The 13,079-nt window shown below is 35.3% G+C and overlaps 1 protein-coding gene across 2 annotated transcripts in view; it reads left to right on the top strand.

The window, feature by feature from the left end:
• The window catches only part of LOC140156653 (pre-mRNA-splicing factor SYF2-like), a 39,959-nt gene extending 28,823 nt beyond the window's left edge, over window positions 1–11,136 (top strand). The window contains exons 5-8 of one of the 2 annotated variants that reach the window (XR_011859574.1): window positions 2,399–2,489; window positions 3,297–3,395; window positions 4,718–5,639; window positions 9,869–11,136. Coding sequence is in view for 1 of the 2 variants with exons in the window: in XM_072179591.1 (XP_072035692.1) it covers window positions 2,399–2,489; window positions 3,297–3,395; window positions 4,718–4,883 (356 nt within the window). In the remaining variant the exon portion in view is untranslated. Of the gene's footprint in view, window positions 1–2,398; window positions 2,490–3,296; window positions 3,396–4,717; window positions 6,418–9,868 lie in introns of those variants that run through there. The other variant, XM_072179591.1, reaches the window with a different exon arrangement.
• Window positions 11,137–13,079: the final 1,943 nt, after the last annotated feature.

Genomic DNA, 13,079 nt, shown 5'->3' with positions numbered 1-13,079 from the left:
GGGGTCAAAAATGCACTTCCTGGCAACGATGCACATGCAAAGTACAGGTTATGGGGTTCAAATTTTCAGAATGCTCCCAATTATGTCAAGTAATATATCAAATTACTCGTATGGTCATGAGGATTCCAAAAATGTATAGTTTGTTATGTGTCAGACCTTTCAGGAGGGCGCTATGACGAAAAATGTTCATAGGTCAACGACCTGTTTGAATTCTGACCATAGTTAACAACGTCTGATTTTGGTAATTTTGGTGTCTAATTATATATGTTTTCTTGCATGAGAAATACAACTAAGCAAATTAAAAAACTATACAAGGAACCGATGACCCTCTTTTGCAATATGTCTGCCAAAAGCGTCCATATTGTAATAAGGAGGTCATTGGTTCCTTGTACAGTTTTTTGTTATGTAGTTGTATTTCTCATGCAAGAAAACATAATTAGACACCAAAATCGGACGGTGTTAACTATGTTATAACAGGATAAATAAGACAATGATCAAAAATAGAAAAAAGGGTATGTTGAAATTGACATTTTGTACCCATAACCTGAACATTATTAGTCAAAAATTGGGATTTTTGGGACCATCAACTTAGTATCAAAACACAAAAATACAAAACAAATCTTATGTTCCTAGTAACATTAGACTACATTCTTTCAGATGCAAAAGACTAGAAATTCATATCTGGTGTACACCTAAAGTTATTAGGTGTCAAAATTTGCCGATTTTAAGCGCCATTTGTGGCTGAACCACTTTAGGGGAGCCTAAAATTCTGTAGGGGGTCTAGAAATTTCTCTTTTTTTGAATTGCTCATAGACATTGGCACATGGTTGATCCATTCTGAACATAATTAGGACCTATAAGTGCACTGTGACATTATCATGGGTCCTTCAAAATCAAGATAATTTGATTGAACAGTACGAAGTGCTGATTTTGACCCCCTGAAATCCCAACGAAATTCAAATCAATCTTTTTTGGCATTAGGCATTTCAGACACAGCCAGTGAGTGACCACATTCAAAAAGAGGGTCACAACTGATTTAATTAAGAAGAAAATGCCTCTCAAAGAGAGCGCTTTGTCATTTGGACACCTTAAATTCCCAATTTTGGTCAAGGTCGCCAAACTTAGATGGCCCGCCTTTCGGAAACGAAATTGAATTTGAATTTTTTTCTTGTGACCTCACCTAGGGGTCCATGAAAGGTATCCCTGAGCCAAAGGAGAGCAAAATCCAAGAGGGTGGGTGTACACTCAATCTGTTTTGACATGGACTGACCCTATACTGTATGTATTGCATAGTGATCTGTATGTTATGTGAATGAGAAACAGACTTCATACATGAACAAATTTTAATCTTTACCCAGAGCAGCCAGCGCACATAAACGTTGAAAAAAAACCCTGACCTTCGTATTACTAGCACAACACTCAAGCCAATTGAGCCACAGAGGCACACTGGAGGAGAGTGGAAGATTTTAATCTATAGGTATTAAGTTTGAACGGTTTATGTCACACTCCTAGCGGAAGACATCAGAACTGCTCCTATGTGACCTGGGCACCTTGGGAGCCTTAGTGCATTGAAAGGTTAACCCAGGCTAAATAAGAATAAAATAAATAAATAAATATGACATTGTGTATTACTGCAAGAAATATGCGATATTGTACCAATAAGTTTGTTTGCCCAACTATGAAATCAGATATGTTAAGGGCTGGGGTATGAACGTTTGGACAGTATTTATTTTGGGACATTAGAGCACATCAGACATATCGAATTGCATTCTGAATACGAAGAATGTCATTCTGATATCAAATAATTTTGATTTTTTGAAATTCGCAATTTAATACACATTTTATGGCAAATCATTAAAATTGATATTTTTGATATTTAACAGTACTTGAAGTAAACTTTATAAATCTGATGATTTATACTTAAAGTGTATGTAGGTGGGATGAAAAGCCGACGATCAATTGAAAATTTTGACCTTTTTCGTATTGAAGATACGGATTTTTTTCCCAAAACACCAAAAAAAAATTAGGTCTTTTTGGGAAAAAATCCATATCTTCAATATGAAAGGTCAAAATTTTCAATTGACCGTCGGCTTTTCCTCCCTGCTACATACACTTTAAGAATATATCATTAGATTTATATAATTTACTTCGAGGACTGTTATATATCAAAAATTTGTAAAATATCAAATTTTTATAATTTGTCATAAAATTTGTATTTTATTGTGATTTTCATAAAAATGAAAATTATTTGATATCAGAAAGACATGCATCAGATTCAGAATGCAATTGATAGGTCTGAGGTGCTCTCATGTCCCACAAAAAATACTGTCGAAACGCATAATAAACGCTCATTTTAGATCCTTAACTTGATCTGTTTGAATGTGTTTTTTGTGCATAGATTATGAGCAAGCTTCATTTAGACAATACCAGAGACTCACCAAACAGATGAAACCAGACATGGAGGAATACAATAGACAGAAAGAAAAGATGTAAGTTGATGCATTTCAAACTGATTTGGGGGATTTTTTTTGTGTGTAACAAATTTCAGAATTGTACATTTTCATGACCATATTTGGAATCAGCATGAAAAATGAATTATAAAATGAATATAAACAAGCCTAGTATTGGTTCAGTGGTTCTTAAGATAGCTCTTGATATTTTGAGACAATATCTAAATAGACACTGGCTGTATTTCCAGAACAAGGTTCGTTGCCGTCCGGGTTTCCTTTGCCATGAGTCGGGACATACAATGCATACTCTTTTACTGGCTCATCATCAAGCAGGCGCAGTATATGCCCTACAAATTTCAGTTGACGAGTCCTGGATTTCTCAACAAGTGGCGCTGTCTCTGTCAGATTGTAGATGGTAGTATTTGGTACTCTACTCTCTTGATGTTCAGCATAATACGGTAGCAGGATGTGCCAAATGAGTTGATTTTATTTTCAATATCCTCAGAGATAACCCACAACTCACCAGAGGCTGAAAAAAATGTTTTTTTTTCCTTCAAGCAATCCAGAATTTCCCTCCAGTTTTACCAAATTTCCCTCCAGCATGACATATTTCCTTAAGTATTTCTTTATTTTTTGGTCAAAAACCTAAAATTTCCCTGCAATGAGATTCCCGTATTGCCCACTTTCTCCTGCCATGCAACTCACAGCCGTATAGTAAACTGTGACGCAGTTAATCAATCAATTCATCAAGTGAATGATTAATGATCTAGAAATAAATCATTTCACCCATTCCTTTTTTTGCCCTGTCGATAATCATTTGCTTTTGCATGTAATTTATACTTTCAGGGGTGATGACTTATATCCAGAGCTGAACAGTATTGCACAAGGAGAATACAAGGATTCAGAAGAAGGAATCAATAGAATGGTGGCTGATTTGGACAAACAGTGAGTTCAACTGTTGCTTGCTTGCTTGCTTGCTTGCTTGCTTGCTTGCTTGCTTGCTTGCTTGCTTGCTTCTTCTTCTTCTTTTTTCTGTCATATCATATTCTCTCTAGTTAAAGGCCCATTCAGTGATTTGCTCATCCCGACGATCATAAAAATCATCAAAATTCAGATTTGGCTACCTTTTGTCATTGTCATAGATGTGCTAATATAGCCTGCTAGTGATTCGGTGTATTTAAGACAAAATATTTATATGAATCTGTAATTTATATACTGACTGTATATGAATTAGCTTCATGTATTTGAATGGGGCACTACTGTGCAATACACGTGCAAATTGCCAAAAATTGAATATTTTTTCATATATGATGGAGATTTTTCATTAAAAAATCCACCTGATAAGGTCTATTATGCAAGGTTCATTTTGAGCATTTGCAATAACAAAAGTACAATAAAAGTGACATAATTTGATATTAAACAGTATTTGTTTGATTAGTCAATTGGGTTCTCATGTTCAAAATAGTGAGAAAAAAAGTTGTATGAAGGGTTCCAAACTGTTTCAGTATTTTGAATTATGGCTTCATTCATAATATATGACGCGATCAAGCAAAATCAGTCGGAACTCGGCAATATTGATTTTGAGATATAGCCAAACAAAGCGAATATTTCCTTTTGTTTCCTCTTGTTTTGGAAACACTTTAATTGCTAATATCTTTGGAACTGGTTGTCCAATTTCAATGGGTTTTTCTGCAAAAGCAGCTTTGTAAATGCTATTTAGTAGCCTATAAGAAACTGAAAATTTAATATTTTCGAGTTCCGACTGATTTTGCTTGATCGCATCACATATTTTCATGACTAAACAATTGTTTATGCCTGAGGGCCGCATTTTGTGATCCATATTTCATCAAAATAATAACAAAAAAAATAACAAGTAACATTCGGGGCATTTTCGTTGTTTATGCCCGGCTCTCGACAAATCATGCACACTGTTATATACCGAGTATGTATGAACCCATGATTAACCTCAAATTGTATTCTTGTTTCAATTACAGGATTGAAAAATGTGCCAGAAACAAGGGGCGGGGTAGAAGGAAAATGTGCATCTTCCTGTTTTAGCCCCCAAAACACAGTGTTTTGGTCCAGGATTAAATTGCATAATAGTCTGAAATTGAAAATTTGAGCACTTCACATGCAAATATTAATCTGACACAAAATATGCTCGTCCCCCCTGAAATGTTAATGTTTCCACTGCCACTGGATTCCAAACTGTTTCAGTATTTTTAACCCTGATTAAACCCCAAATTGTTTTCTTTTTTCAATTACAGGATTGAAAAACGTGCCAAGTACAGCAGGAGAAGGACATTCAACGAGGATAACGACATCGACTACATCAATGAGAGGAACATGAGATTTAACCAAAAGGCTGAGAGATTTTATGGCAAATACACAGCAGAAATCAAACAGAATTTGGAGAGAGGAACTGCCGTGTAGTGATAATTGTACATGCATTGGGCTATTCCAGTTGAAATCCATACTACCCCAGTGGAAGGTTTTGGAAATATCTTCCATAGAGGGAGTATGTTTTTCAAATGTAATTGGTCAGGGTTAATCATTTTGAAACTCATACTCCCCCTGTATTATAGCTTTACCTATATCTTTCAAAAATGGATTGAGTATTTCAAATGGAAGTTGCCCAAATCTCTGTGGAAGACTTTAGCTAAATCTTCCACAGGGGTAGTGTGGCTTTTAAATGGAATAGCCCATTAGGTTTGTGTCAAATAGATCAGCAACTTTTTATGACTGATTAAAGGTCTGTGACCCGATTGACAGTTGCCCAATTGTCTATTCTCTTTGAAACTCATACTCCCTCTGTGGAAGACTTTAGCTAAATCATCCACAGGTGTAGTGTGGCTTTTAAATGGAATAGCCCATTAGGTTTGTGTCAAATAGACACAATAGATCAGCAACTCTTTATGACTGATTAGAGGCCCGTGACCCGATCGACAGCCTCACCCCCCCCCTACCCCCGCCGATCGAAGGCCTCACCCTCCCCCCCTCAATTTACCTCATTGTTGAAACTGTAAAGTGTGCTGAGGCTTGTGGATCAACGTCTTGGCGTTGTGTCTGTGTGTAGCGCACTATAAATCACTGCACTTTTTTTTTTTTTTTTTTATGAGATTTTGGTATCATATATTAAATCGTATTTTTCTCATTACCATCCTAAAATTTGATGTTCTAGCCAAACAGGTTACTCCCCCATTTCAGCTTTTTGACTGATTACTGATAGTGGGATATTTTTGCGATTTTGGGATCAATTCTGGACAGTTTAGTTAGAGGTTAATAACAGCACATCGGTTATTTGGAGGGCATTGTGAAAAATCTAAACATTTTGCCTTTGGAACCGAGGAATATCCCGACCCGAGGGATATTCCAAGGTCCAAAGCAAAATGTTTAGATTTTTCACAATGCCTGACATATGTGATGCGATCAAGCAAAATCAGTCGGAACTCAGAAATATTAAATTTTCAGTTTCTTATAGGATAGTAAATAGCATTTGCAAAGCTGCATTTTGCAAGAAACTCTATTGAAATTGAACAACCAGTTCCAAAGATATGAGCAATTGAAGAGTTTCCAAAACAGGAGGGAACAAAGGGTAATATTACCTTTGTTTGGCTATATCTCAAAATCAATATTTCCGAGTTCCGACTGATTTTGCTTGATCGCATCACATATTACCGATGCAAAGTTATGAACCTCATTCAGTAACCGTCACTTTGATCTCTTTACTTTACAAAATAACACAAAATTTTTGCTCAGATGTTTGTCAAAATAGATGATTTTTACATCTTCCCTTTCCAAAAATCGATCAGGCTAAAACAGGATCTGTGTAAATATGGTAGCGCGTAATCCGAATACGGCAGCCAGTGCGGGCGTAGTTTGTTCGACGCACAATACGGCGCTCGGGAAGATTACTAATGTTTACTTTCGCACAATTACGCATTTTGCGGTCAATTGTGAGATATTAATCACAAATAACTGAATGTGATTGGATCGCACACATCACGTTTATTAATGAGGTTATGAATGGGTGTACTGTTAAATTCGCATTTTATGTGTAATAAATATTTTTGTGGGGTTACAAATTTGCGGCTGCCTATTTGACCATAAAAAATGTGAAAATTAAACCGCTGCGAATATTTCCCGCTATACATACAGTACTAGGGGATGTCTTGTTGGAATATAGTCTGGTTCCCATGCTTGTTTGATGGTTTCAAAGTTATCATTTACATAACTGTGACATGATCAAGGGGAATGAGTCGCATGTCGACCCTGGTCGAAAATGAGTTTTACATTTGTTTCTAAAGAGGACATTTAGAGCTATCAGAAACTGAAAATCCTGTGTTAATACAGCCTTTCTTTGCAAAGTTACATCAATTTATCAATTGCTGAAAATAATATAAAACAAAAGAATTTTAACACTTTCTTTGCCAATATCTCAAAATCAATATTAGCGCCATCCGACTCATTTCCCTTGATTGTGTCACAAATATGTACAAATAGCCCATTTGCAAGACCCATTCAGATTTAAAAAGAAGGGGTACAGGATATGTTGAAGGTTTGCTTTGTCGAAAATAAGGCTCGCTATGTCAAATATGAAATAGCTGAATATTGTGTTGCAGTTTAAAGAGGTTAAAGCCATTGGTGTTAATATGTTAATATCAGTAATACATATACCTATTGTGATAGACAATAACATAATGAATCATTGTAATGTGAATAAGAAAAAGAAATAAATACTGTAAAAACGTCAGTCATTGTTTCTAGCGTTATCATTTGATGGTGTATATTACAGAGATGCCAATTTTCAGGTTTAACCTGAATTCAGTTTTTTTTGTGAGTCAAAATTCCCATGTTTTAGTTACTATTTATTTTCAGCCCGTTTTGGTTTTTGGCCTGCATGCTTTTTCAGGTTTTCTCACCAATTTCAGGTTTTGAGTGAAATTAAGTGGCATCACTGATATTAGGGGTGTCTATTAGTACAAGATACTCATCAGAAGTCATGATTCTCTGTTTTCATTCCCAGTCTTTGAACCGTGTTTACTTTCACACAATCATGTTGTTACTTGTCCTGACTTCCTTATCAAAAATTTGTTGGTCGCATTGCATACTCATCTGTTTGTACGCATCTAAAGGCAGCAGAAGAACCAGTCCATATTTGGCATATTTATCCTGTTTATTTTCTTACACGGAATAAATCGTATACCTTAAGCAGTCAAAAGGCATGTAACGTTAAGTTTCTCCGCTGCCTTTAGTTGGAACTATAAGTTTAATACCATCAGTTTAATACCATGTTAAATAATACTATAAGTTAAATACCATGTTAAAGGAGTATTTTGTGATTCTAGCATCCTCCTCGTATGACATTTTTGCAGTATAGATATCTACGAAAAAAGCTTGTTCCCAAAATTTCAATTGGTTCCGATTTTGCGTTTGCGAGTTATGCAGGATTATGCCTATTGTACTGCTCCATAGGCCATTGTTTGAATTTTGTTCTGTCAAATTTGACGGTATTTTTGCTAAACGAATCGATCTGCAAGAAATGTTTTTGTACATAAACATTATGTAATCAGAGGTTCCAGTGATATAAAAATCTCAACATTTTTTTAGATGAAAGTAGGGGGATGAGGCTGTGGATTGCTCATATGATTTTCCTCGACAGGGTATTTTAAGGGATCTAAAATGAACGTTTATTGCGTTTCGACATTATTTTTTGTGGGACATGAGAGCACCTCAGACCTATCAAATTGCATTCTGAATACGAAGCATGTCTTTCTGATATCAAATAATTTTCATTTTTTGAAAATCACAATATAATACAAATTTTATGACAAATTATAAAAATTTAATATTTTTCAAATTTTTGATATATAACAGTCCTCGAAGTAAATTATATAAATCTATTGATATATTCTTAAAGTGTATGTAGCAGGAGGAAAAGCCGACGGTCAATTGAAAATTTTGACCTTTCATATTGAAGATATGGATTTTTTCCCAAAAAGACCTTATTTTTTTTTTGAGTTTTGGGAAAAAAAATCCATATCTTCAATACGAAAGGTCAAAATTTTAAATTGATCGTCGGCTTTTCATCCCACCTACATACACTTTAAGTATAAATATTCAGATTTATAAAGTTTACTTGTACTGTTAAATATCAAAAATCAATTTTTAATGATTTGCCATAAAATGTGTATTAAATTGCGAATTTCAAAAAATCAAAATTATTTGATATCAGAATGACATTCTTCATATTCAGAATGCAATTCGATATGTCTGATGTGCTCTAATGTCCCAAAATAAATACTGTCCAAACGTTCATACCCCACCCCTTAATGAAAAAGACAATTGAAAGATTTATTTTTGGTGAAATTTACATGTCAATCTTTCGAGTTTAACATGGTATTAAACTTACGGCTCTGTGTGTGAAATAACCTTTGCATGTGATTAGACCGACGAAAAGTGTGATTTTATAGATTGTTCTAGAGCAATGCATGTCTTGCAATCTAGAGAGAGCCTAGTCTCCAGCACATGCTACACATCCGTGTCCTAGAACTTGAATGATCATTGTGCAATCAGAAAACAAGTTCTAATGCTGGCAGCTGAATCACAGTACCGCCGTATTGGTGAAGCACAGTAGTCAGTATGGTCCAGTCTTGAGTGGATCAACAAAGTTAAATGTGGTCCCTGTAGGCTAGCTTTTGTACCTCGGCACACCAAGGGGTGTAGCATCGATGGTTATTCCGAGGTCTAAAGCAAAATGTTTAGATTTTTCAGAATGCTTGACATGTAACTGATGTTTTTATTTTAATAATTTACAAGCATCACTTTTCAACAATTTATTTTACAAAACATCAAGATTTTATTCTGTACCATTTCTAAATATAAGCGTATTTATATGTATTATATTACACACATGTGATCTCCTAACATAACATATGTGACCCGCTCCCACGAAATGAGCGTAAAGTCGCAAGCTGGTAGTTTCAAGACCCCTGGCTGATGAATTGATGTTCTTTGTTTAATTCGCACTTGTACATGCCAGAAGTATGTCTTTGTGAATGCGGCATGAGGGGCACAGCATGCACAATATGGCATTCATGCTATTGGCTTATACATAATGTGCATCAAACAAAGAACATCAATCAATCAATCACTGACATTTATAGAGCGCCAAAAACCAAAAAAAAAAGAATTTGCACTAAGGCGCTATAATCTAGGCACAAAAAGCAATGAATAAACAATGATTATACAATGAAGGTGAATACCCTATGATACAAGCAAAATCAATTTAGCAGGCAGGAGGACTTGAAGCTACCAATTTGCAACTTTACGCTCATTTTGTGGGAGTGGGTCGCATACATTGTATTTTATTATACTGACATTCTATCTACCTAAAATTTGATGTTCTAGCCAAACAGGTTACTCCCCCATTTCAGCTTTTTGACTGATTAAAACTGTTATATACTGAATAGTGGGATATTTTTGTGATTTTGGGATCAATTCTGGACAGTTTAGTTAGAGGTTAATAACAGCACATCGGTGATTTGGAGGGCATTGTGAAAAATCTAAACATTTTGCCTTTGGAACCGAGGAATATCCTGAGGGATATTCCGAGGTCCAAAGCAAAATGTTTAGATTTTTCACAATGCCTGACATATGTGATGCGATCAAGCAAAATCAGTCGGAACTCGGAAATATTAAATTTTCAATTTCTTATAGGATAGTAAATAGCATTTGCAAAGCTGCATTTTGCAAAAAACTCTATTGAAATTGAACAACCAGTTCCAAAGATATGAGCAATTGAAGAGTTCCCAAAACAAGAGGAAACAAAAGGTAATATTACCTTTGTTTGGCTATATCTCAAAATCTCACTTTGATCTCTTTACTTTACAAAATAACACAAACTTTTTGCTCAAATGTTTGTCAAAATAGATGATTTTTGCATCTTCCCTTTCCAAAAATCGATCAGGCTAAAACAGGATCTGTGTAAATATGGTAGCGCGCAATCCAAATACGGCAGCCAGTGCGGGCGTACTTTGTTCGACGCACAATACGGCGCTCGGGAAGATTACTAATATTTACTTTCGCACAATTACGCATTTTGCGGTCAATTGTGAGATATTAATGACCTGGATTTGCATTCGCGTTTTCACAAATAACTAAATGTGATTGGATCGCACGCATCACGTTTTTTAATGAGGTTATGAATGGGTGTACTGTTAAATTCGCATTTCCAAATTCATTCACATTAATTAGTTCTGTGTAATAAATATTTTTGTGGGGTTACAAATTTGCGGCTGAAAATTAAACCCCTGCGAATATTTCCCGCTATACATACAGTACTAGAGGATGTCTTGTTGGAATATAGTCCGATTCCCATGCTTGTTTGATGGTTTCAAAGTTATCATTTACATCACTTACAAAATATGTACAAATAGCAAGACCCGTTCAGATTTAAAAAGAAGGGGTACAGCATGCTGAAGGTTCGCTTTGTCGAAAATAACGCTTGCTGTGTCAAATATGAAATAACTGAATATTGTGTTGCAGTTTAAAGAGGTTAAAGCCATTGGTGTAAATATGTTAATATGTTAATATCAGTAATACATATACCTATTGTGATAGACAATAACATAATGAATCATTGTAATGTGAATAAGAAAAAGAAATAAATACTGTAAAAACGTCAGTCATTGTTTGTAGCGTTATCATTTGATGGTGTATATTACAGAGATGCCAATTTTCAGGTTTAACCTGAATTCAGTTTTTTTGTGAGTCAAAATTCCCATGTTTTATTTATTATTTATTTTCAGCCCATTTTGGTTTTTGGCCTGCATGCTTTTTCAGGTTTTCTCACCAGTTTCAGGTTTTTTTGAGTGAAATTAAGTAGCATCACTGATATTAGGGATGTCTATGAGTGTAAGATACTCATCAGAAGTCATGATTCTCTCTTTTCATTCCCAGTCTTTGAACCGTATTTCAACAACTCGTCCTATACCTTTGTACAGGAGCCAAGCGTTGTTAATCGGTGATGAATCCACATTCCAGTAGCGTATACGTACTCGTTACGCATGAGCGCGTAAAATTCATCATGCCTGGAACGTATGCGTAAACATGAACTCTTTCATGTTGGCGGTAGTAGCTAAATATTATCGCTTTATTCTTTAGTTTTATTGCCAATACCAAGAGAGAAATACCGTGATCTTATAAGGTTGAGTGGCAATGACAAACGAACATTCTGAATGAAAGAATCATGTGAATTAGACATCTTTAGCTTGTTTCATTGTCATTAGGGATTCAATCTGGTTTCACTGTTGTTCATCACCGATTATTAACAAATCGCGTCCGGCGCGTCTGTGTGGTTTACTTCCCTTAGGCCCCAGACAAACAAGAACCTAGACCTATAACTTTGGTTTGCGTAGTGAAGCCAACACTGCTTAGCAACGATTTTGACAAGGACGCAACCCGGACGCAAACAAGCAGACATGTTCGCGTCTACAGAACACGTTGCATTTGACGCGGGCGATAACGGCGCAGCAATCACGCAAACGATCGCGTTTTTCGTTCCAGACATGAACGCTTATTTCTCCGCGTCCGACCACCCGACCAAAATCACCTTGGATACGTGGCTTCACCTACTGCCACGGTTAGGGATGGGCAGTTACAGGTCTAGGTGGTATGTCTATGCCTTAGGCAGCTAAAGCTGCCCTCACAAAGTAAACCACTCAGACAATGCGGACGTATCGTTGTTAATCGGTGATGAACAACGGTGATACAGATTGAATCCCTAATTACTTTCACACAATCTTGTTGTTACTTGTCCTGACTTTTTTGGGCGCATTGCATACTGATCTGTTTGAACGCATATAAAGGCAGCAGAAGAACCAGTCCATATTTGGCATATCCCGTTTATTTTCTTACACGGAATAAAATCGTATACCTTAAAGGTGGTCTTAACCCTGGAATTATAGAAACTTTCGGGCTTCATAACTGCTAAATTATTAGTCTAAAGAATATAAAAGTATACATTTTTAGAATGGAAATGACTTGATAAATTCATCTGTGAGTTTTGATTTGGGCTAAAATGATCATTTTTGGAGAAAATCCAAAAAAAACAGGTTTTTAGCCCAAATGTTTTCATGCAACGTAACAAAAATATTGTTTGGCCAAAATAAATTTTTTATTATTTTTAAAAACTAGATAACAATATCTAGGACCCGTATTTTTATTTTTTTTAAATTTTGACCAACTTTGAGAAATTTGCACAAAAATGGTCAAAAAATGCAAAATTTTCAAAAAAATCATAAAAAAGCCTGATTTTCGCCCACATTTCAAATATTTTTGGTGAAGTTGGTCAAAATTCAAAAAATAAAAATGCAGGTCCTAGATATTTTTATCTAGTTTTTAAAAATAAAAAAATAAAACAATTTTGGCCAAACAATTATTTTGTTACGTTGCACGAAAAAATTTGGGCCAAAAAACTGTTTTTTGGGATTTTCTCCAAAAATGAGCATTTTGACCCAAATTGGACCTCACAGATGAATTTATCAAGTCATTTCCATTCTAAAAATGTATACTTTTATATTCTTTAGACTAATAATTTAGCAGTTATGAGGTCCGAAAGTTTCCATA

Source organism: Amphiura filiformis, chromosome 7, assembly GCF_039555335.1.
Source record: "Amphiura filiformis chromosome 7, Afil_fr2py, whole genome shotgun sequence".
NCBI classification, from domain to species: domain Eukaryota; kingdom Metazoa; phylum Echinodermata; class Ophiuroidea; order Amphilepidida; family Amphiuridae; genus Amphiura; species Amphiura filiformis.
The sequence above is the reverse complement of the archived record's forward strand: the minus strand, read 5'-3'. Positions and strand labels throughout refer to the sequence as shown.